We start from the raw sequence: 24196 nt of genomic DNA on the forward strand, positions 1-24196 counted from the left end.
TACTCTTTGTAGCAATTACGCAAAGGCATGATGATCTATCCTAAGAGGAAAAGAAACTGAAGGACCCAACCAATATATGTAGAGGATACGCATCTTTATGTTTCTTGAAGACAAGAAACCTTAAAGAAGGAGAGATGGTGTTACAGACCCCTGCTAGCTGAACAACTAGTAAGACGGACACGTCAGGCAGAAGGCCACGCCCGGATAGACGAGAGGTCTTATCAAGTAGAGTCCTGATCTGAGTGACCAATATCTGGAAGAGTTACACACCATGTGACCATGATATACGGACAAGCATATAATATACAGCATATTATCATGGTCTATAACTACTATAATAATATATGACAGACCTGATGGTATATAACATGGTATATGAGGGATAGGATATTTAAGGACACTCTTTCCTGTACTTAGCTAGTTCTGTTCTTCGTGCTTAATACAATCGTCTTTAAGTGACCATATGTTTAGTAGCTTAGTAATAACACTCATCCGTACTTACTTACGGATAGGAGCGTTGCTCTATCTGGCCTTACTTCTCTTCCTTTGTTCACGATCAAGTCTCCTTTAGATAATCATCGACCTGACACTATCGTGACACAGTTCACAGGTACGTACACAGAAGAAGCTAAGCTAACAGGAACAGGGAAGCAATCCTAGGGTTTGACAGCCTCTTCTTATCTTTAATAACAAATAATCTTAGTTTGTAATGATCAAGTTTCTGACTCAGTTATTTTATCTTAATATTTCTACAGAGTAGAAACACTTTCTCCCCTCTTTTAAGATCAGGTTTTCTCTTATATTGATAATTATAATAAATCTTGCTTTGTAAGTTCACAAACTTAATGTCTCAGAATAACTAGATATACATGTTCTCTATAAATATAATAATATTTTCAGCTATATTCGTAACTAGTTACTTTCCCAATAGTATGTTCAGAAATCTGGGATAATAACTGTAATTTATATAGAACAGTGAGATTTCAATAATTAAATAACTGGTATTATTATATAAGAATTATATTATCAGTAACAGATTTACTTAATTATTCTACTAATAATTAATATAATATCTTAAGTATTGTTTAATTATCTAGTTAATTTTTTTTATTTACCTATTTATCTGCAGGTGGTAAGTTATTATTATTTATTCTTTAATTTTTATAAGATCTGTAAGTAATCTCCAGAACTTCAAGATAAATAACTTATCTTAATCTGATATAATGTATTTTAGTATCTTATAATATATAACAATGTTTTCTAGAAATAGTTTTACTATCTATATTACTGTTATTATTATCTTGTTAAGTACTAGATAAATATACTTAATAAAATGATTAGCAATGACTGTGATAGTATTAAATCTCTCTAATTCAGATAATAGACTAATAAAGTCAATTATTATCTATTTTTATAACTGTTATAGCGCCTCCTGCACTTATATTTATCCATAAGATTAATATCTTGCAGACTTATTTTTAATATAAGTCTTATATTGTCTAACATAATCACATACTTTTTATCTGAGGTTTAGAATATAATAATTCCTGGTAATTAGTTTCATAATCTTTTCAACTTCTAAGTAGTCCTTGAGTAGTTTATCATGGTATCTAGCCATAATCTCTATTCTTATTATGGTTGGTATAAAAATTAATCCGTAAACGTAGACTAGTTTATTTTTATTAATAGTAATCTTGTCCGGTGAGTCCTTGCTTATTTCTTAAAATGTTTTATCTTCTTTAATAATATTAGTTAATTATTTGGTTAAATTACTACCTATTTTCAGTATTACTGTAAGATTTGCTTTATTATAACTGATTAATCTATCTGTATTTCACTTCAGGATGGCCGGTTTAATAGTCTTTTCTCTGATTTTATAATCTAGTCTGCGACTTAATATATCTATATATTTATTTTTTATTCTCTTGCAGTATACTATGCGGAAGTTATACTGTAATAATATTTCAGTCTATCTTATCTATCTTTTAATCAACTCTTTGGTTATCATGAAGTAAGTTAAGTTCTTATAATCTGTTTTTATAATAACAGTATGCTTTACTTCTTTAAGATAGTGTTACGGACCCCTGCTAGCTGAACGACTAGTAAGGCGGGCACTACAGGCAGAAGGGTACGTCTGACGGATGGGAACTCTTATCGAGTAGAATCGCGGTCTGAGTCACCAACACCCGGAGAAGTTCCACGTCACGTGACCATCTACCATCGGATCTACTATTAAGGGTATACTCAGGGTATACTAGATTTCAGGCTGCGATTAAATCAATTATTAATCTATCTTGGATGGTATATGACATGGTATACAGAGAATAGAATATTTAAGAATACTCTTTTCTGTATTTAGTTGGTTCTATTCTTCATGCTCAATAATACTATCTTTAAGTAACCATATGTTTAGAAAGCTTAGTAATAATACTCATCTGTACTTACTTATAGATAGGAGTGTGGCTCTATCTGGCCTTACTTCTCTTCCTTTGTTCAAGACCAAGTTCCCTTTAGAGAGTTATCAGCCTGGACACTACCTTGATTCAGTTCACAGGTACATATATCGGTAAAGCTAAGCTAACAGGAACAGGGAAGCGATCCTAGGGTTTGACAGATAGACCCTCTATTGCTTAAATATTACTATAACAACTAGTAATTTCTTATTATAGATATCATAATTGAGTTCTACTTAAACCAATTTTCTTAAGTGAAATATAATTAGTCTTAATTTTCTATCTTCTTCTAATTATATCATACACATTCTAATAGCGTAATCCAATGCATTAGTCTTAATAGTGGTTTTTTTCCCAGGTCATGCTGTACAAGTACTAGTAACTTTATAAGTCAATCCTTGATATCTTTAAACATACGTTACTGTGGTTCTTCCTATCTATACTTCTTTAACTTCTTTATAAGTTTGAAGAATGGTATTATATAGATAGTATATCCATTCACGAATTATTAATAATAATTGATTAATTTGATCAACTGCTGTAGTTCTTTCAGATTCTTGGGTTAAGGCCAGTCCTGTATAGTGTTACGGACCCCTGCTAGCTGAACGAACTAGTAAGGCGGACTCGTTGGGCAGAAGGCTACGTCCGGAAGGCGAGGACTCTTATCGAGTAGAATCCCGATCTGAGTAACCTACAAACCAGGACGGTTACACAACACGTGACCACGACGGACATGTCACCGACACGCTATAACATGGCAGCGCTACGACAGAACATGGCAGCGCTACGACATAACATATCGGCGACATGACATATCATGGCGATGCCATGGCGAAGGATAGGATATAAGGACACTCTCTCATGTACTTAGCTAGTTCTGTTCTACGTGCTCAATCACATTGTCTTTAAGTAACCATACGTTTTGGTAAAAGCTTAGCGACAACACTCGTCCGCACTCACTTACGGATAGCTGCGCGGCACTATCTGGCCTTACTTCTCTTCTCTTGTTCAAAGATCAAGTCACCTTTAGACAGACATCGACCTGACTACCTTAATTCAGTTCACAGGTACGTATCGGAACGGGAGCTAAGCTAACAGGAACAGGGAGAAGCGATCCTAGGGTTTGACATATAGCTTGCACTTTAACTTGCTTAGTATAGACTTTCTCTATAGATATCTAATATCCTAGGAACTCTGTCTTCTGTATATAGAATTTATACTTCTTTAACTTATATTATAATTAATATAAGTATAGTTTATACAGAACTAATCTTACATACTTGATATATTCTTTCTTAATCTTTAAAAAGATTAATATATTATCTAAATAAGTAATTATAAATCTATCAAGATGTTCTCCCAGAACCTTGTTAATATATTACTGAAATAATACTGGTATATTAATAAGCCTAAATAATATAATTAAGTACTTAAAGTATCTGTACTTTATTTTAAATATAGTCTTTCATTTCTTATCTTCTACAATGCATATATGATAATATGCATTTATAATATTAAGCTTGGTAAACTACTTTATTTCTTGTATCTTATCTTGGATTTCCGAAATTAAAGATAATGAGTGTTAATCCTTAATCATAATAATATTGAGTAGTTAGTAATCTATATATAACTGTAAATTACTGTCCTTTTTTAGTACAAATAGGACTCCATGTCCTGCTGGTAATCTTGAAAGCCTGATATTATCTTCTATTAATTAGTCATTAATATATTCTTATAGTATCTATAATTTTTTTTTAGATATCAGGTAAATCTTTCTATATACTAGTAATCTTCCTTTTTTAATAGAAATAATATAGTTATGCTTTCCGTGCTGAGATAATTTAGATTATTTTAATTAACTGAACAGATCCTTAAATCTCTTATACTGTAATGGGATGCATGATTTATCCTTAATCACTATTAAAAGTTCCCATAAATCTTCCAATCCCTGCTCTTGTATTCTGACTTCAGTATTATCAGTACTATACTCTCAGTACTTGTTTATTATTATTAGTATCTATCTTAATAATTCTATAAGCTAATCTCTCTGTACTGGCTTAATTACTGCTATTACTTATATAACTATACTTGAGGTGTTATATTTCTCTAAGTTCTTTCTGATGCCTGGTATGTTAGGCTTTTATAGCGTTCTTAACTTCCTCATAAATTGCTTAGTCCTCGCTCCAGCTTCTTGCTGAGTAGCAGGCCGTACGGATCTAGACCCCATATCTAGTCCTTGCTGGTGTTGTCTTAGGCATTTGTAATTCATGAGTTAGAGACTCTCAGTCTTTTAATTAATTCAGGGATTATGATTCCTGAGCCATGAAATCCCTAATATTAAGTTATATCATTCTAATAGTGTCACGTCAAAGTCGATGCATTTAAAATAATCCATTACAGCTATAGGTACAATCCCTGACTCAACTGTTAAAAAAGATTCTAAACTCTCTTCGTTCTGTCCTGTTATTGGTTTAAGTTCTGCTTTCTATCTTCCAGGTAGTCCAAGCTGCTGTATAAATCACGGGTTCATAAAGTTTCCGGTTACTCCAGAGTCTACCAGCACTTGGGCTGTTTGACCTAGCATAACTGCTTCAATCCTTAAATAAGGCCCTGATTCAGTGGTTACTAACTGCTGTTCTGGCCAATTAGGTTCCTATTATCTTAAGTATTTCCTTGGAAATCGTATTCCCTTTATTTTTGCCGCGTAATGTATTATATACTAGTTATTAAAACATGTTATCTAATATACTAATTTATAATATAGATATTATTAATATCCTTTACACGCATAACTGTAGATAAGATATAGACAGTAACTTACCTTGGCTCTTACTATCTCTAATATTCTGGATTGGTAGTTAACAATATACTTCTAATTATAATATATAAAGCATGTATTTATATAATATATAATCTAAGATAGTTTATTATATTTCTAATATTTTCTGTTTTTTTTTGAAATATACATACAGATATAGTTTATTATATTAAGATTCAGTTCCAGCTACTTATACCTTCTGGCTAATCTTTGACAGTTAATAGTAATAGTCTGTATTATCTTATTTATATATTAAGCAAATTTCTGGATAACAGGAATATCTTTATTAGTATTATTTCCAGGTCTTATTTCATGATTCCCAATATTCTAGATTTTAATATAGATAATATTATATAATCTTCTTCAATTTTAGATAAAATTGTGCTGGATTCTCCGAGAATTCTTTCAATATGTGGTCTAACCAGTAAGTAATATTATTATTATTATTTTACTAGTTTTCTTTATCTTTATCTTATTATATCAGACGGTTTTTACTTATTTCTGATAAGGGGTTTTTCAGAGTATTAAGTATCTTACTAAGTCTCTCCTTGTTGGGTGTAAGGCCTTCAAGTTAAGTACCGTACTCTTTGTCTAAGGGGTCAAATTCATCCTAAACTATGTCAAGGTAGCTGTCCTCTAGAACTGGCTTATAACTGTTATTGACTTCTATGGGCTAATTAAATAATATAGATAGCTGGTTGTCTCTCTGGCATTTTGGTAATACTGTTGACTTATTTATAATAATCTATTATCTTAATTAATGTTTTAATAGTACTATTGGCTTATCCGTGGTGACCTGTTGCCTTAACTAATTATGGTACATTATGTCTTCCAATATTTGTCTATATTAAATAGTATGTAGTTTCTTACTATCGAGTATCTGTATTATGATTTCTATCCAAACTTTACACTGAATAGCAGTGAGATTATAGACTGCTTTATCTTAATCTGGTTATATAGCTCTTAACTACTTCTGAGGCTGTTACTGTTTCTGTTTACAGTCTCTTAATTAATGATCTGTCTTACTGCAGATAAAGTACAAGTAATCTCTTTTATACTATTTGAGTTTCTTCTTAAATATTCTGTTATAGTAAGTCTGATACTGTACTACATCTAGCTTTATTAGTTTTAATCTATAAAGATCTTCGTATCCCAAGCTTCTAGATTACACTGACCTTCTATTATTAGCTTGGTAACCTGTTTAATTATTTTATTAAGATATAGACCTGCTGGTCTATCAGCCTTCTTTCCATTTTATATTATATTTATATAACTTATTATTAATCTTAACTATTGCTTTGATTATCTGTAGTAATGTATTTAATTATTCTTATTAAATAAGTTTCTCTTGAATCTCTATTTTAAGTTCTTTTTTAAAATATATAATATAAGTATTGTCATTCCAGTCCAGGTAACTGATAACCTGTAAAAACTCAAAAGTATATTTAAATATTAATCTAGTTTACTTAAATTATTATAATTATTATTTAGTATTATATAGTGTATTAATATCTCTAAATATTTATTCAAGATATTATTTAAATCTTGTATAACTAGTAAAGATTTTCTTGGTATCATTATTCTGATTATTTACCAACTTTTCTTAATACTTATAAATATATGGTTTGAACTAATTAAATACTGTTCTGGTCAGATAGATAAATTTAAAAAAAATCTTATTAATCTTATTCTTAAGCTTCTCTCTGTTCATTTCAAGATATAAGTCTAACTGGATTAAGAAAGCCCTGAGCCTTGCTTGATTGCTGTTAAACAGTTCCAGTGATCAGACCTTAACAGACTTAACTAGGGGCGCTTGGAACGAATTGCAGCATATTATTTATATGGACCTCCAGTGAGTCATGCACCTCTGGGAGGAATGTGAAACGGGCCTGGGATGCAGGCAGGACAAACCAGGTCTGTATCCAAGGGATAGGAAGTTGTTGGAGCAGAAACGTTGGACGGGCTTGGCTGTCGAGCTGGGCCAAGAGAACCACCAGCAGGGACATGTCCACAGAGTCATGTGCTTCGAATTCAAGACGCCAGTTGTGGCATAGCATCAATGCACCCCCGATGTGCGTGAAAGATTCCCAGTGTAAAGACGCTAGCGCGGCCATCGCATGCCACAAATCCGGGTATCGATGTGAGGCCTGGGGTAACCGATAGGACCAGATCCCCGAGCCAAACAAACCCGCCAGATTTGGTATGGTTACCATGCGGAGGTAGTTGAAATACGTATTCTCCATTAGACTATGCCCAACGAGATCCCAGGCCGACAGCACCTGCACCAAGCTCTGTGTGTGAGCCAGTGTGGCTTTTGTCCGCCTGTTGCCCGGGGCTTCGTAGCCGTCGCACTTCCGGCCCGTCGAGGTGCATTCCCGATAACTGCAGGTATTCCAGGCGTTGGTGGATATTTCTTGGCCTGGGAGATTAGGAACGGGAGCAAATCTAGGTAGACAGGACTAGTTTCTAGTACCAACCTCGGCCTGGACTCATCACATTGAATTCACCGGATTCTACGCAGCCGGCTATTACCATTGCCTTCGCCACCCGGGAAACAAGGGTCTCGTACCTGCAAGTGAGGCAGCCGGTCTTGGATCTGGCCCTCTACTGTTTCTGCCGTTGTTTACCGGATTTACCCAGGCGCGAGGAGAGTTCCTCGGCATATGGAGATACCGTTGACTTGAAGGAAAAAGGCGATTGTGAGGTGGATGGATGGATGGGAGCTGCGGAAGCAAGTCTATTCCTACACGAGTATACCCACCCGAGAGAAAGACAGGCAGCGGGTATTCTTGGAAAGCAACCCGAGGAGCAAGTAGATAAGCACGTAGTGTTGCTCAGCACTTCACAAATGATCCAAACTGAGGCCCTGCCCTCACATTGGTTACAAGAACCAACACCACCCTGGATGAAATCAAAATGTAGCCAAGGGCTGGGAGAAGAAATACACCGTGACGTGAGCGTTCGAACAACAGCGCTAGTCTATCCAACACAGAGCAAGGGGGTCTATTCCTGAATGGGCTACAGCCGGACTTGGAATCGTGGAGAAGTCCTGATACGCTCCCCATATCTCAGAAGGAAAAATGGAAGAGGGATGGTGGCGATGGCGATAAGGCCAAGTAGTGTGTTCCCCCATCCAAGCCCGAGCTTATCATACATGGGAACTCCGGCCAGGGGTAGCAAAGCGCCACCTAGAGAACGCAGGACTGCCCCAGCAGCGAGAGCTGAGGCAGCATTGTGGGCGAAGGCGTCAACTAGGTAAGCTTGTGTTGGCATCTGTTAACATGACAGAAGGTCAGTCCAATGGTTCTTTGGCAAGCTGAAACCGGACACAAGACTAAGGAGTTCTTACGAAGAAAACGATAAAACCGAACCCAAAGATGGCGGTCCCTAGAATAGGTATAAACCAAAAGACATGGCTCTTTGCCGTCCAGCCGTAGACAAACAAGCCCACCGGGAGACAAATTCCGCCCAAGATCATGGGCGGCAGGCGGTACTCCGGCTTCATCTCGCCATCGTGTCGCGCTGCTTCTCTCTTGATCACAAAGTCCGACAGAGCTCCGAATGCAAAAAGGCCGAGGAACATGCCAACGCCGAGACCAAGATAGATCAGCCCGACCGTATCCGAGGAGAACCCATAGATATCTTTGTAGACCATGGTGAAGGTTGTAAACAGGATGTATAGATAACCGTAGATGATGGCAGTGACAGTGGCCATGGCGGCAACGATGGGGGAGAAAAGGACGAGCTTTAGGGGGCGAATAACAGCAGCCTTCAAGGCGGCGCCTGGGGAAGTGCCGACGTCGAGGTGGGACCTAAGGGCAGATTTGCCAGTTTCCTTGCGGAGCCGAGCAGCCTTGCGTCTGAGAATGATGACTGAGGAGGTCTCACGCAGAAAGATGAAGAACACGCCGGACATGCCACCAGACTAGAGGGTAAGTAAGTCAGGTGGCTGGGGGCCAACGGAATGAGTGAGAGTGTTACCACAATTGCTAGGAACCAAAACACCCACCTCCAACCCTTGGCTGCCGATAAAAAAGACCCTATCACGGGCCCGAGAACGGGACCTAGCAATGCGCCCAGAGTCCAAATCGCAAGAGCCCGACCGCGCTCTTCTTGGATAAAAAGGTCGGCCACCGTTCCTCCCCCAACCGTCATAACTGCGGCACTAGCAACTCCGGCGAGGAATCGGAACCCGATCAACATGTTCAGATTCGTACTCAGGGCACACGCAATACTGAAGACGATGTACAGGGCATTTGTGACATGGTAGATGATAGAGCGTCCGTAGATCTCTGTGGAGATACCGAAGTCAGTGCAAAGACAGATGGTTTCGCAATAACCAAGCAAAGGAGTATACCAGATAGTGGAGCTATTACTAGCGGCCCCGCGGCGCCTCCAAGAAGATATATGGAAACCACCAAAGATCCTAGGATGGAGCTGGTGGAACGGAAGTCTGCAAGACATTCTGGGACGGCAGGGGCGAGCATTGAAGACGCTAATGGCCTGTAGCTTCGTCAGCTTTGTGGCAACCCTTTCCAACAGCGTAGGCACTCACATAATGAAGGACATAATGGAAAGCATCAACATGATGGACCACTTGCGCCGTAGTGGCCAGTGGATAGCCTTAGCAGGGTCTCCAAGGCCGTCGAAATTCACCAGGTCAGGGTCACCCGACAACGAATGAGTCAGGGAATCGTTGGATTGTTTCTCAGGGGCGGCCATGGAGGATGCGGATGATGGTTAATAGAGGGGTTTGATTCCGAAACCGCAGGTGCCGTTGCTTGTTGGTTTATACTCCACCCAGAGGATGGGACCTGAGCCCTGGTACTCCGGACAGAGTACTGGTCGCAGATCACGAGTAGGGCGAGCTTCGGGGAATGGAATGGCATGACAGCTCCTGGCTGCCAAGTGGCGCGGCTGGCCCCCTATATTATTCGTGTTGTGCAGCTGTCATGCAGCTGTTGTGTAGCGGCCGCAGTGGTTATTTTCAGAACACGGAACATCAATACGGTCATATCATATGTGGTGGTATCATCTGGTATCCAGCGGTATCATTATCATTGGGCCTGCGTTCGGGTGAGCCGGAGGCGATGTGCCTGATCACAGCTGCCATTGCATGGGTCGCGACTCAGCCATTGGGCGAACTGGAAATGTCATAGGTTGGACAGGAGATCGCCAGCTGCGCCTCCCACGACTCAGTTATAACCTGGGCGAGCATCCGTCCACTGCCACCAATCCCCCCTGAGAAAGTCTCATAGGACACTCATCCAACATGCTGACTGTTGCCGATCTCCGGTCGCCGTTGCTATGGCTCGCGATTGCTGTTCTGGTACAAAATAGTTTATCTGTTATTCTTCGCAGAGCTGAAGCGACAGCTGACCGTCTGCAGTATATCCTAGGGCGCTCCATCTACAACGCGTATTTCCATCCCCTGGCTCGCTTTCCTGGACCAAGAACATGGGGGTTTACCCGGCTTTTCTTCATGACCTCGCTTTTCAGGGGAAATCTGCATATGCAAATCAAATCCTTCCATGATTTATATGGACCGGTTGTGCGTGTGGCACCAAACGAGCTGTCCTTCATCGATGGCGCGGCTTGGGAAGATATCTACACCAAATTCAACAAGAACAAGGGCTTACCTAAAAATGATGTCTTTATGTCCCAAGATTTCCACAGCTTTTTTGACAGCATCGGTGAGGAGCACACTCAGGTCCGGAAAACGCTTGCGCATGCCTTTTCCGAGCAGGCCCTGGCCAACCAAGAGCCCGTCATTCAGGCGTACGTGACCACATTAGTAAACAAGCTACATGAGGTGGCACAGGATGGAAAGATTATTAACATCGTGGAATGGTTCAACTGGTTTTCGTTCGACGTAACGGGAGCACTCACTTTCAGCGAATCGTTCGATCAGCTGGAAGACACAACAACTCACCCTTGGACAAAAATGATTTCCAGTCATCTTACATATTCATCTTTCAATGCTTGCCTTCGCTTCTGGCCTCCACTCGACCGATTGTTGCCTCTACTTGCTCCACCTTCTCTTCGTCGACTCAAACGCTCGTTTCTTGCCATGTCCCGCGACAAGGTTCAGCGCCGTCTCGAACGCGAGGACCTCCAGAAGCTGGACGATATTGTTGCGACTTATTTCTCGGCAGCTAACAAAGGGGAGGACATCCTGACCACGGAGACGCTAGTCGGTACCTTCACCTTTTTAATCGTTGCTGGGAGCGAAACAACCGCCACCGCGCTGGCCGGTATCACGAACGTTCTTTGTCATCATCCTCAAGCCCTGGCACGCCTGAAGGAGGAGGTCCGATCTGTCTCAAATGCGAGTGACCTGACCATAGCCTCCACGGCTGCAATGCCCTATTTGTGCGCGGTCATCAAGGAAGGTCTCCGTTTTTGTCATCCCGTTCCTGCCTCCATTAGCCGCATCGTTCCCCAGGAAGGTAAGGTTATCGGTGGTCACTTTGTTCCTGGTAATGTATGTCTCCAAAGAAAATCCCCCGTACGAGCACGCACTCAGTTAACAACTGTAGACCCTCGTCGGGATCCCGCAATATGCTGCTTACTTTTCGGAAACAAATTTCGAATCGCCCTACGAGTTCCTGCCAGAAAGATGGATTGGAGGGGACGGTTCAGAAGAAGCCAGATCTATTTTCCGTCCTTTCGCAGTAGGTGGGCGGAGCTGCTTGGGCCAGAATCTGGCACGGGCGGAGCTTCGTCTGGTGCTAGCACGCGTCATCTACGATTTCGATCTGGAGATGGAGCACGACTTGAGATGGCACGATCAGAAATCGTACTTTCTCTGGCATAAAGAACCGTTTTTGGTTCGAATTAAGGCTGTGGGGGCGGCAAACCAAGGTGGGAACCGGTCCTAGGTACCTAGCATGAGAGGGTGTATGTAGTCCTGTATAGCACCATCGCTCTCAGCCCGTTTCAAGAAAGATATTTCAGTCAGTACTAGATATTCCGGGATACTCAGTGCAGCCATAGCGGCTACTGCGCCTCTGTAACCACAAGCCAAAGTCCCGAGGAAGCACCGACCAAAGGCAGGTTGACCATGGGAGGGGCCAATCATGCCTTGCATGCTGCAGTCAGAAGGGCCAGTCCGCTACGGGCTACTGGTACTACTATCTCCCTATCTACTTTTCGAGTAACCAAACCGAAGAATTGAGGCCATATGCCAAGATGGCAGGGTTGTCTTCTCGCGAGGCGCGCCATCCGGGCGGGTGGCCATTCCATCTCCATTGCACCTTATATAACCTTTCCGACCTCTCACCCCGCTGGGTTCAATGTATCCCCCCCGGTGAATATCGACGGACGATCTGTTGTTGTTGTTCTTGCTGTTGTCAAAATCAATCCTTTTGCCTGCTAGTATTCACTATGGGTGTGATATCTCGCATAGACGGCCTTGTTACCATCTCAGCCAGGCTCCATCCGGTGAGACAGATGGAAAAGCCGATCAACCGCGCCTACGAATATTACATTGTCGCGGGCATCTCCACGACCATCGTGGCCATTTTTGTCATCCTGCGGCTCTACGTTCGCTTCGTAGTGACACGAAAGCCGTGGTGGGATGATCGTATGTTATGTCTGAGTGATTATTTCCTGGCCTGTCTTTGCTGACGAGGCTGTGCAGTGACGGTTATGCTTGCCTTGGTTCGTCCACAATTCCCAGGACATGGTGCTTTTGTGTCGGCTTACTCTCTCGGATTCCAGTTTTCTCAAGCCGCCTACACGGGCGTGGTTATCAAAGGTTCGCTGGCCATGGCATGTCAAAGGTGGTAGGTGGTTTGCTGACCCAGTCGCATCTACAGAGGGAACTGTTGGGCTCGGGACACATGCGTGGGATGTCAGTATGGTAGACATGGTCAGGTTTGTGCAGGTGAGATTCCGGGGCAGTCCCGAGTGGAAGTGATACTCAGTCTTCTGACGATCGAACGCGCAACTGCAAAGTATGGGACTCCCTCTGCCATCCTCACCGCACCAGCCATCTACTTCACTAAGCTCACCCTGTTACTGCTCTACCTCCGAATCTTCTCGCTTAATCGTCCCGTCAAGCTGGGCATCTGGGCTGGAATCATCTTCTGCACCGTCTTCTACACCATCGTCTTGTTCCTCTATATCTTTATCAACGAAACTGGCCTCGTGAAGGTAACATATGCCGTTGCAGCTACCGGGGTTGTGTCAGATGTGTACATCATCTGTCTGCCGTTATTTGCCATCGCGCAACTGCACCTCAGTCTCGCCAAGAAATGGAAGGTGGCTGGCGTTTTCATGACTGGTCTTTTGTGAGAGTTGAGTCTCTGGCCTCCCGATCTTCTTTGCTGATCTGTTTCTCTAGAGCCGTCGTTATGAGCTTTCTGGGCTGCATTTACAGATTTCATTTGGATATTTCCGATAGTACTTGGTCGTTGCTACCGATCTATATTGTCAAGTGTGTTCTTCCACCACATTCAGCTCGATCGCGACTGATTGATTATCATGACAGCACCGTGGAAGTGGACATTGGTATCATCTGCACCTGTCTCCCTCTTCTGGCCGCCTTGTTCCAGAATAAGAAGAAGGAGTCTTGGTGGCTCACCAGCTTTCGGTCCTTGCGTAGCCGGTTTCTTGTATCAAGGGCGAGCTCGCACAGCTCACGGAGGACCGGCCATATCAATCACCCTGCCTACGACGGCCCAAGTGAATCATCATTATTCGGTCAGTGTCGAAGAGTGACGGAGGCTGGGTCCGAGGACCATATCAAGTTGGTGCAGCCGAAAGCCACCCCAGAGACGGCGGCGGGGACAGGAACAGTGCTTCCTCCCGGTCAGCATGGAATTTGGCGGGAGACTTTGATCGAACAACAGTGGAGTGGCAACCGATAGGTAAATGGGCACTTCCCCACCTCTCTGTCGTGAATGGTACCGGCTCATCTACGGAGTACAACGGGAGGCTTTCAAACTCATTGTGTTTTTATGGATTAGGTAGTTGTTCGTTTCCTTTCCGTATTATGTACTACAGCGTCATCAACTGGATGTTTACTATCGTCCCGTATTCTCCAGCATACGAGTAGAAGGTCATGCGTAACAAAAGCCCTACCTATTTAGTCATGCCAGCCGTGAGAACCTCGTCTACATACCAACCGTCGCGAGCAGAAACAGCCACATTCAACGCGGTAACTGCGGTCATCGCACTGTACCCCTGGGATGCATCTTGCATCCACAACTGCGGACTCTAGCCAGCTGAGTCAATCGGATAAGAGCATGAACCAGAAGAATTGGCCGTCATATGCAATTATTTCTGCAAGCCCAAGACGTGAAGGAACTGTGTCAGAGCAGACTAGGGGGCGGAGACAGGGACCAGTCATCTGCATATCTTTCGCCCCCAAGGTACGCCCAGCAACCAAGGGGCCGGTAATCGGCTTCTGACCGGCACCGGTGATGATCGACAGGATGGGCCTATTTGGCTAGACGCTGTGGTCAAGTCTTCCACTTTATCCCGGCACAATCAAACAATATGCCCTGTCTTCGCCCAATGGCTCACCTTGCATCGTGACATTCTCGGCTTCGCCTTGTGCGTAAGGGATCGCCAGCACTAATGTCTGACGTGACATGACATGACCACGAGATTGATTCTTCGTGCCTCGAGACTCAAACACACACGCATGTCTCCTCAGCCCCGAGGGTGACATCGCTGCGTGAAGCTAGCCAATCCAACAGGGTGTGAGACACCACATAGGTTTGCTGCATTTCTTCAGCTGCCATAAATCAAGAACCAGGTCTGACATGCTTGAAGACCTCAGTCTTCCACCCCCTGCACGCCGGGACGAACAACCCATCCTACAACTACCACTTCCATGACAACTGTACAACTGCTGGTGCGAGCGGCGAGACACGGCTGCGCGCATGGACGGAACACAAGTTATTATGCAAGGGATCATGGATTTGGCAAGCAACCACATTCCACGGGGCTTGTCATATGAGGGATTTAATGATTCCCCACTGAAACGATCTTTGAGGAACTTATGTTGGTAGTTATGATGATCAGCTGGATCAGAAGGAAGGAAGACAGAGTCAAATGAGCAACGGATGAATCTGTGCGGGCTTGAATATCGCGTTGTGTATGCCCTCATTGGCCCTCGAGCACTCAAGAGCCTCACGCCAGGAATGCTGTAATCAAACCATCAGTAAATGAACCAACTGCCTGGCACAACCAGCGCCTCAGCCCCAGCGCAGGAGATGTTGAAGACCTAGGAATCTTCTACAAGAGCCATATATATAGCTGCGGGCAAAGAGGTATAAGGCGGCCCAAATAGGGGCGGATAGCTGTGCTGTCACCTCCCAGCGCCAATCACTAAGAAGATTCAATCTTCTCGCTCGGGGGGCGGCACCAACTTCTCCCACAAACACACTACACTGCCCGCCTTCAAAAAAAAATAAAAAGTGCGACTGCAGCATCAGCCCCGGGGAAATTTCGACGACATGATAAGCCCGGTTAAGGGCATGGCACTGCTGACTATTGACCAACGAAGTTGTTGGCCGGTGGGGGGGAAACAGGCGGGGGCCCTTTCGGAGGATCCCTGAGAGCTTGTTTGCCCTGGACCCAGTAGGTAGTACCGGATAGGTTGGGCAGTCCCCACTTCCAACTTCTTCGGTATCTAAGCCCAGGGTGATACGGGTGTGACCGGAGCCTCGTTCATGAGAGGCCGGCCATGCACATCGCTGAATGGGTCGTGAGTAAAATTATCCCGTGAACACCCTGTCCCACCTATTTCACTCCAGTGACCATTACTCGGCATAACTCAGCAAACCGACCAGGATAGCAGCACAGCATGGCACCACACCGCACATGCCATACACGCCCCATTTTCCCCGCCCCCGGTATCGACAAGGCTGAACAGATGGGGGCAGTGACCGCCGTCGCCTATCAGAGCAGGGCTAGCCGTGTACCGAAGATGTAATGGTTTCAGTGAACAACGTAATTATATGTTTTAGGGGGGGGGGGGGGGGGGTTTGCAAAATCATCCCGACACCAGTCTGGTACACATGGTATTAAATATAGCGAGCACCAAGCCGCAAGCGATGTCTTGGCTGTTTTTTTTTGTCCCTTGCTGGTCTTGATCCCCACTACTATGTCTGCGTCTGCCGCGGGGGATGAATGGCTCGTTTGTCGAGACGTACGAGTAGTGTAGCAGACCTGAAGGGCGCCCCGCCCCTCCTTAGAGAAAGACGCGATAGATCAATGAGTTTTCTTGTACTTATGACCACGCCGGATAACAGTACGTAGCAACGAAGTTAAACATATGTATGAGTGGTTCCACACAACAGCTGTCTGGTTGGGCTATTCACACTAAAGTCAAGCCAGGATTAATTACCGATCAGAGAAAAGTCTAAAAAAGGGGAAGTCCATAGTAGCTCAAGTACAACAACCCAGCTACGTGTTATTGACATCAAGAGTGGCCGAAGACACGCAAACATAAATTCCTAGGCCAAATTGATAATGCTGCCAGCTTCCAATTAGACCTTCTCCGTATTTCGAGGTGTATGGTCCCTGAGAATGTACATCTGCCCATACATCTCCACGCCAGCAGTAAATGTCCGCATTGCCCCCAACACACGGGGGTCCAGTAGTTTGGGAAGGTCTTCCTGAAGAAGCCGGTCAATAGATTGCCTTTCGTGCTGCGCAAGGTCTAATAGATCGCTCCTGGGGGAAGAAGATCCAACTACACCTGTAGATTCCGTCCTCCTCCGCTTCCTTGGGGCCTCATCCGGCCCGTCTTCTCGAAATGGGCAATCCAGGAAGTCGATGCTGTTCAGATTGCACTCCTGTTGATCGCGGTCGATCGACCCATAATCATTCTGGATCCGAGCCAGGCCTCTTAAACTTTGTGAAAGTTTTTCGCCGATATATCGAGCTCGTGGGGATGGGAGAGCATTGTTCCCGGCTGCGGCAAGGCACAGTAGAAAGGATAGCGCGGCAGCACCGCCAGTATGGTGGCCGGACGTCATTTGAATCCAGTTGAATAAGGATGAGTGACGAGGCTTTGCGCTCAAGGTGAGATATGATGCATGAGGTTGTGTACAGGTACGGTCCTTTTGCAGCTGCTCGTTGTCATCTAGCTGGTCCAGGTGGGACAGGAAGAACAGGCGAAGGTCAACCAATAGCTGCTTCTTGTCCGCAGTAGAAGCCAATTGGACCTTCGGATGGTCCCAAACATATGAAACAATCCGGCGTAGCATATCTTCCATGGATGGACGGTCGGGGAGGCGGCCATATCTTTGGATGTGCTGAAAATCCGCAATCACGCTACCCGGACTGATCGTCGTTCGTCTTCAGGTCGAGATCCGATCATGACTTCCATATAGTAATCCAAGCTGTAGTACAGGGCAGATAGGGTCATCATATCCAGCTGCACGTTGTGGTCCAGGTGAGAGCCCGTCAATCTGGTAGCCATTGTCCAGGTAAATGGAATATAGCTTAGGTGCTTTCCGCTCGCTTGCGGGCAGCCAAGGATCTGCTCGCACTTCCGTTTCAGTTGTGGTATAATCAAGGCTCCTTCGACCAAGCAGGCAGACAACAGCCATTTTGGGGCTTCCTCCAGTAAGGGGAGTTTTTCATATACCTTCCTCATAGCTAGGGCATTGCCCCAAGTTGCGGGGGTTCGGGCGTGGTGGCTCGGTAGTACACCATAGAGGAGGAGTGTAAAGCAGCAAGGACATATGCTTCCGAGATAGCACTGGACCCGTAGGTAACCTTTTCAATCCAGAGCATTTCTGGGTGCTGTTGCACCCTGAATCGTCGAACCAGGAATGACCTTCCTCCACGCAGTGCATCATGGATCTGCTTGTCCAACAGTTGTGCATGTGCCGTGCCTTTGAAAGCTTCAATGGCTAGAATAGAATATGCGGTCACCTCCATGGAACCGTCCCATGAGCCCCCAGTGTCTTGCCCCTGGAGGATATGTATAAGAATCTGAAAGAGCACGAGAGGGGCCTGTTCCTCGTAGAGTTCGTGATCGTCAGGAGACGAGAGCTCCCCGCACCTCCACCTCTCAGAAACCCGCGATAATGCCTGTGCGAGCAGCATGATGGTGTAGTATGAAGAAATATTCTATGATAAAGGATAGTCAGCACCCATACCTCCATTGAAGATGACTAACCAGGTTGCTCTCACCCATTTATCCTGAATACTAATTGACTGAAACCATGTCTCACAGAGATGTCGCGTGACTTTCGCTATAACAGGACTATAAAACTGGATATGGATATTATCCGAAAGTAGAGCCACCAGAGCATTGCAATTTGTGCTGATGCTAGAGTTTCGCTCTTCCGAGTAAGTCTTGAACCATTTGCCTTGCCCGAAGCTTTTCACAAGCCCCGATGCCGATGCGGGCACCCCCAGCATGTTTAAACAGGTGATCCCCTTCGCAGTGTCATCCGCGTCCGGCTGAATTTGAGGAGCTTTATTGGTGATGGGTCAGCATGCCTTCTGGGAGGAGAGGGGACCGATCTGTAGCTCACCAAAACCCATCAAGCCAAGCTGAGCATGAAACTCATCCTTAATCATGTTCAACGCCCTAGTGAGTGCTTCCCCCCGTAGTTGAATCTCGGACAACCCTGCTGCTGCCAAGGTCGATAGTACCTATCATGGGTGAGCTTGCTTAACGGAGAAAAACAGGCACAGGGCCTTTGGAGGCTGGGGATAGACTGACCCAAGTTAGCTCGAAAATAGTGGATGGAAAAGCGCTGGGGACACTGCCATCGCCCCTTCCCTCCCCATGCTCAAGTACATGACGCAGATAGGCCTCAGACTCCCCATCCCAGCTTGAAGTATGGATGAGATATGCGGCTGTGGCCGAGGGAGATGCCATCAGGCTACCACAAACCTTGTGGTGAGCAAGCTTGTCGAAATTTATATGTCCGTACAGAGCCTCAAGACAATGCAGAATAGAGTGCGAGGGCTTGGTTCTATCTTCAAGGCTCTGGAGGTCGATCATTGACAGTTTGACGTCCCTGATATTGTACAGAGCCTCCCGGCCGCGGAACTGAAATTCCATGTCGTACGCCTCGAGCGAGTCCAGAAGAGCAGGGACCAGGATCTCGAACCCAACATGCAGCGTTTCATAGATTTCCCATTCACGAAGCAAGGCCAGCAAGGCCTTGCGCCCCAATGAGATCCGCTCATTCAGATCGTGCTCGGACATGCTGATTTGGTACAGTGTTTCGCGGTGCTTGCATAGGGACAATAACCCGGCGGCGGTGTTCAAAATGCCATCAATGGGCGAAGCCGTTGCCTCCCATCCTCCATCCGGCTGCTGCTTGTCCAGTAAAAAGAAGAAGCATTTGGGGAAGAGCCACTCGGTCAAACCTTGCTCTGTCCTGGGTATCATGGATAGCCAAGCGGTGTCGTAGATGGCGCAGGTCATTGTCCCAAAGCCGTAGCGGGGATCATGAGCGTCTACCAGCCGCTCCAGCAGGCTTCTGGCGAGTTGGCGAACGGAGTTTCCTTCTAGCTGCATTGTCGCTTGGGGGTCTCTCACAAGTCGCGCACGGTTGGAAGACGATTGGCACTGGTAAGATGGAATAATGTGGGCAACAACAGGCGATGCCGCTCTACAGCCTTTATACCTCGGTCGTATTAAAACGAAGAAAAATACACGGTATGTATCATGGCGCACGATACTGTACTCATCTGTACTGTGGGGAATGGTAAAATATCTCACGGTAAGGCGTTCCATCCGCCCGCCCCAAGCCTTCCGAGCCATCCAATCAACGCCGTGCTGACAGGGGCAGGGGTTCTGGGTGCTTTTGCCCTGTGACAGACATTGATCCATGTGATTGATACCCAAGCCTAGTAGTACTAGTACGGCTAAGGCTAGCAAGTTAGGCAACCAACCCCTTTGTTCCCCTTCCCAGCTTCAATCCCACCCCAATTCTCTTCCTCTTCCTGTAATACTTAAATATATGCCTTTGTCCTTGTAACGTCCATCCTAAACCCTTGGTCACCAACATTCCACTCCGTGCAATTGTCTCTCATCTATTCCTCGTTGTAACCCGCAATCACACCTGGAATTAGTGTCTCCTCTGCTTCTTTTCTTTTCTCTTTTGGACACCACTCCCCTCCATTCAATTGCTCCTATTTGTGAACTCCTATCGCATCCCGGTGCTCTTCAGCGCGTCCAACCAATCAAGTCACCTGATAAATCTAGCGTCATGTCAGTCTCGGAGGCCGACATCATCATTATCGGAGGAGGCACGGCTGGTCTTGCATTGGCAGCTCGCCTGACTGAGAATCCCAACCTCCAGGTTCTTGTCTTGGAAGCGGGCCAAGACCAGACCGATGATCCTCGTGTCCAGACCCCAGCGCTATGGCCGGGCCTTGTGGCCACAGACTCGGACTGGAAGTTCATGACGGCGCCACAGGTACGGTTTCATCTTGTGTTCCAGAGACTGCTCATGCTAACTCGCTGTACCCAGGTTGCCTTGGGGGGCAAACAGATTCCCCTGCCACAAGGCCGTATCCTGGGTGGGTCAAGCGCCATGAATGGCATGGCATTCATTGCCAACTCCAAGGCCAATATCGACGCCTGGGGAGCCTTGGGGAACACCGGTTGGGATTGGGATACCCTCAGCCCATACTACAGGAAGACCTTCACTCTGACATTGCCGTCGGAGGATAAGCGCCAGGAGCTGGGCTTGGAGTACGTTGATAAAAGTGTCAACGGAACCGATGGGCCCATTCAGGCCTCTTTTCCTGATGCAGTTCTCGACCCAATTGCCAACGCGTGGGTTGAGTCCCTGCGGGGGCTGGGTTACCCCATGTCGACCGATCCCTTCTCTGGGGTTGCCTATGGGGGTTATACAAATGCAGCAACTATTGACCCTGTCAAGAAGACCCGCAGCTTCTCTGCCAATGTATACTATCTACCTGCAAAAGACCGTACTAACCTGCATGTTGTGACGGGAGCACTGGTTCAGAAGGTACTCCTCGAGGTCGTTCCGGATGGCGACGCCAAGGCTACTGGAGTCAAGTACGCAAAGGACAATAGTGTCTTCACAGTCACGGCTCTTCGGGAAGTCATCCTTTGTGCTGGAGCCTTCAACTCGCCAAAGTTACTTGAACTCTCGGGGATCGGGTCGCGCACCATCCTTGAAAGCTTCAACCTTCCGGTGATAATTGACAACCCCAGTGTCGGGGAGAACCTTCAGGATCACGTTCTGGCCGGGCTGAGCTTCGAAGTGGAAGACTTCATCAACACGAAGGATGATCTGATGCGCCGAGTACCTGAGGTTCTTGGTGCAGCGATGGAAAGCTACCACGCCCGCCAGTTCGGCCCCTTCACGATCGGTGGCAACTATTCCTCTGCTCTTCTCCCACTCCCCGACTTCTCCGATCCCACTACTGGTTCCGATGAACTAGCCACCGTCCTCGCCACCACCGTCCCCGACTCGTCAGATCCCTTTGCCGCTGACCTTGCCTCCTTTGTGCGCTCGCTCCTCGAGAACCCTCGGGAAGCCACCGGTGGCTATTTCACATACCCCGCCCAGTCCGATTTCAAGGGGTCGGGCGCAGCCATGCGAACGATCCAGTCGAAACTGCCTGAGAACTACATTACCATTTGCGTTAGTCTGATGCACCCACTGTCGCGCGGTACCTGCCACATCTCATCCGCCGACCCGGCCGACCACCCCATCATCGACCCTCGTTACCTGACCCACCCCGCCGACCTGGAGATGCTCGCGCGACACACCCGATTCATTGATGCGATTGCCGCATCACAGCCCCTTGCCTCAAAGCTAAAACCGGGTGGCAAGCGCCTAGGCTCGCCTGATGATTTGCGCAAAATATCACTGGATGATGTTAAGGAGTACGTCAAATGCGCTGGCAAGAGTACCTTTCATCCCACCAGTACCTGCGCTATGATGCCTCGGGAGAAGGGGGGCGTCGTAGACTCCCGCTTACGGGTCTGGGGCACAAATGGATTGCGCATCGTGGACGCCAGCGTCATTCCTATTGTGCCCAGGGGGAATACCCAGAGCGCGGTTTACGCCATTGCGGAGCGGGCAGCGGACTTGATCAAGGAGGATCTAGGAGGGAAGTAGCTCAGCACCTGTAGAGACAGACCCATTCTGTAGGTTTGCGCTGTTAACTTCAGAGAGAATCTCGTACCAGGGTAGTGTCTAATCAGAGAATCACCCCAGCCCACTGCTTGGGATTTCAAATTCTTCCCTGTGATAGGAAAAGACATCATACACATGAGGATACGGAGTAGTGAGGTCTTTTATACCGTCCCAACCCATTCATTAAGGACGCTTAGAAGGGGAATCGAGGAAAGATGAAGGGTTGACTGAAAATGAGCCCTTCACACTCTGTTATCCTTCCTCTGCTACAAGAAAATGTTGGAGTGGCTACTAAGGCGATTCAACCGTGTAGAATGAGATGGATGATGATCTAGCTCGGGGCCTCGTAGGCCATCTATATGGACTAACTAGCGGTGTACGGAGGAGGGTCACGTGTCCCTACGTGGCCTACCGGCGTGGGAGCCCATCGGGGATCCCAACAAATACTACACTTGGGCTCTAGGCAGCCATCCTCAGTTCTGTACTACCTGCTAGTTTGCCTGCTGACGGTCACTTGTGCACGGGTCTCATGTGTCTTCAGAGGATGGCCTAGCTAGCACATCCATCCCTCCTATTAATGCGACTCAATGATTTATAAGATTGTAAAAGTTCAATATATATCCAAATCCATATCCACAAAGAGAACCGCATATATAGTTCTAACCCCATCGTAAACAGGAAGGGAAAATAAAATGACCCGGGAGAAAGTGAACATATGAAATCATTAGACTCCCATAGAGAATCGACATCCGAACCAGATATTTGACATCAGCATACTGATCATTACCTAACTCAGTCAAGAAGTGACCCATCAAATGAAGCTTTGATCATTTCCCAACATAATCAAACTTCTTTATCTGATGGTTATACACGTACGCATATTCAGCCACGTCAAACCCCCAGTATCCAATGACTTGGGTGCTTGCGCTGCAAAGAGTCCCTTTACCCTTAGCATTGAACACGTTGCAGTAGGGCCTACGCATATCAAAGTTAGACTTAAACATCCATTTTGTCCCGAAAAAACAAGGTAGAAGAACAGGTCAATCACTCACCCAATTGTTGCTGTTTTCCCAGGCTTGACCTTGAACCCAGTGATCTCAAATCAGAACGTGTTAACAATACTTTTGGTCGGATTGTATGGCTCAATTCCGTTCTTCTGGTAGAAATTTCATAATAAAAACTTCTACTCTTCTTACAAGTTGCGCGTGACCCCCACAAGGATTGTACTACAAATAATCAACACCATTATCTCATCAGTTATCTTATCGGAACAAGATCCAGATGGGAGAGAACATACCCAACTCCCCCGCTAGCGGTTAAAGCGAAAGGAAATTCTTCTGCTGAAGTCCATCCTTCATGGTTTGCCCAGGCACTAGTAAGTGGACTGGCTTTTATCCCATACTTGGCTTGGTGTTTGAAAGGCTGTTTATTAGCTGCGTTGCCGTTCTTCACCTGCCAGTGCTTTTTGACCGTGCTTTTGTCGACCTTCTTCCTATATAAAAGTTAGTATAGTTAGGTATTGCATATATCGAGCATGCAAAGTAGACATGTTAAGACAGGTGGAGGGCGGTTAAATGGATAAGAAAATATGATTTGGTGGTAGACTTATATATGGGGAACCAAGGCTGCGCAAGAAAAAAGAGGCAAGGTGGTCAGATACTCTAGCCTGTCTACAGTGAAGACAGAGACAGACAAATTTTCAGTATAGAGTAGAATTGCTTGACTCACATTACCGCAGGCTTGCTCTTGTATAATATAGCCCAGCAGTCTATATTATAGGTAAGAACATCCTCCCCGCGGATCTCAATCTCGGCTTT

General features: G+C 45.6%; 7 protein-coding genes across 7 annotated transcripts; 3 read left to right on the plus strand and 4 right to left on the minus strand.

Moving 5' to 3' along the window:
- Nucleotides 1-8036: 8036 nt before the first annotated feature.
- On the minus strand, nt 8037-10083 carry BO94DRAFT_502828 (MFS transporter). Its single transcript, XM_025609460.1, has 5 exons — nt 9827-10083; nt 9629-9774; nt 9253-9563; nt 8621-9196; nt 8037-8544 (listed from the first exon to the last, which is right to left on the minus strand). The coding sequence occupies exons 1-5, from the start codon at nt 9991-9993 to the stop codon at nt 8290-8292; spliced, it is 1455 nt and encodes a 484-aa protein (XP_025462475.1). The 5' UTR covers nt 9994-10083; the 3' UTR covers nt 8037-8289.
- Nucleotides 10084-10660: 577 nt separating this feature from the next.
- BO94DRAFT_425761 (cytochrome P450) lies at nt 10661-12110 on the plus strand (the record flags this gene model as incomplete). The annotated part of the gene is made up of 2 exons (XM_025607440.1): nt 10661-11755; nt 11811-12110. Coding segments are annotated over 2 exons (1395 nt in total), but the record flags the coding sequence as incomplete, so codon positions are not given.
- A 613-nt stretch (nt 12111-12723) lies between these two features.
- BO94DRAFT_560745 (putative plasma membrane protein Pth11-like) lies at nt 12724-14144 on the plus strand (the record flags this gene model as incomplete). The annotated part of the gene is made up of 6 exons (XM_025614179.1): nt 12724-12856; nt 13004-13030; nt 13092-13144; nt 13231-13565; nt 13619-13711; nt 13766-14144. 6 exons carry the CDS (start codon nt 12724-12726, stop codon nt 14142-14144), a joined length of 1020 nt encoding a protein of 339 aa, XP_025462477.1.
- A 2621-nt stretch (nt 14145-16765) lies between these two features.
- On the minus strand, nt 16766-17681 carry BO94DRAFT_579143 (uncharacterized protein). Its single transcript, XM_025615249.1, has one exon. The coding sequence runs from the start codon at nt 17505-17507 to the stop codon at nt 16776-16778; it is 732 nt and encodes a 243-aa protein (XP_025462478.1). The 5' UTR covers nt 17508-17681; the 3' UTR covers nt 16766-16775.
- Nucleotides 17682-17892: 211 nt separating this feature from the next.
- On the minus strand, nt 17893-19777 carry BO94DRAFT_628480 (uncharacterized protein; the record flags this gene model as incomplete). Its single annotated transcript, XM_025617486.1, has 4 exons — nt 17893-18369; nt 18433-18719; nt 18780-18900; nt 18971-19777. The coding sequence occupies 4 exons, from the start codon at nt 19775-19777 to the stop codon at nt 17893-17895; spliced, it is 1692 nt and encodes a 563-aa protein (XP_025462479.1).
- A 409-nt stretch (nt 19778-20186) lies between these two features.
- BO94DRAFT_539985 (GMC family oxidoreductase) lies at nt 20187-22600 on the plus strand. The gene is made up of 2 exons (XM_025612814.1): nt 20187-20681; nt 20736-22600. The coding sequence occupies exons 1-2, from the start codon at nt 20472-20474 to the stop codon at nt 22359-22361; spliced, it is 1836 nt and encodes a 611-aa protein (XP_025462480.1). The 5' UTR covers nt 20187-20471; the 3' UTR covers nt 22362-22600.
- A 923-nt stretch (nt 22601-23523) lies between these two features.
- Nucleotides 23524-24170, minus strand: BO94DRAFT_294851 (uncharacterized protein). The gene is made up of 3 exons (XM_025606709.1): nt 24108-24170; nt 23677-23871; nt 23524-23605 (listed from the first exon to the last, which is right to left on the minus strand). Coding segments are annotated over exons 1-3 (231 nt in total). The 5' UTR covers nt 24110-24170; the 3' UTR covers nt 23524-23571.
- Nucleotides 24171-24196: the final 26 nt, after the last annotated feature.

This window comes from Aspergillus sclerotioniger, assembly GCF_003184525.1.
Source record: "Aspergillus sclerotioniger CBS 115572 chromosome Unknown BO94scaffold_41, whole genome shotgun sequence".
NCBI classification, from domain to species: Eukaryota; Fungi; Ascomycota; class Eurotiomycetes; order Eurotiales; family Aspergillaceae; genus Aspergillus; species Aspergillus sclerotioniger.

Coding starts and splice junctions, on each gene's coding strand:
- BO94DRAFT_502828 (XM_025609460.1), bottom strand. CDS start 9,993: ATGGCCGCCCCTGAGAAACAATCCAACGATTCCCTGACTCATTCGTTG. Junction 9,775..9,826: donor TCCATTATGTCCTTCATTAT/GTGAGTGCCTAC, acceptor ACGAAGCTACAG/GCCATTAGCGTCTTCAATGC. Junction 9,564..9,628: donor AGTAATAGCTCCACTATCTG/GTATACTCCTTT, acceptor GTATCTCCACAG/AGATCTACGGACGCTCTATC.
- BO94DRAFT_579143 (XM_025615249.1), bottom strand. CDS start 17,507: ATGGAAGATATGCTACGCCGGATTGTTTCATATGTTTGGGACCATCCG.
- BO94DRAFT_539985 (XM_025612814.1), top strand. CDS start 20,472: ATGTCAGTCTCGGAGGCCGACATCATCATTATCGGAGGAGGCACGGCT. Junction 20,682..20,735: donor AGTTCATGACGGCGCCACAG/GTACGGTTTCAT, acceptor CGCTGTACCCAG/GTTGCCTTGGGGGGCAAACA.
- BO94DRAFT_294851 (XM_025606709.1), bottom strand. Junction 23,606..23,676: donor ACCGCTAGCGGGGGAGTTGG/GTATGTTCTCTC, acceptor GATTATTTGTAG/TACAATCCTTGTGGGGGTCA.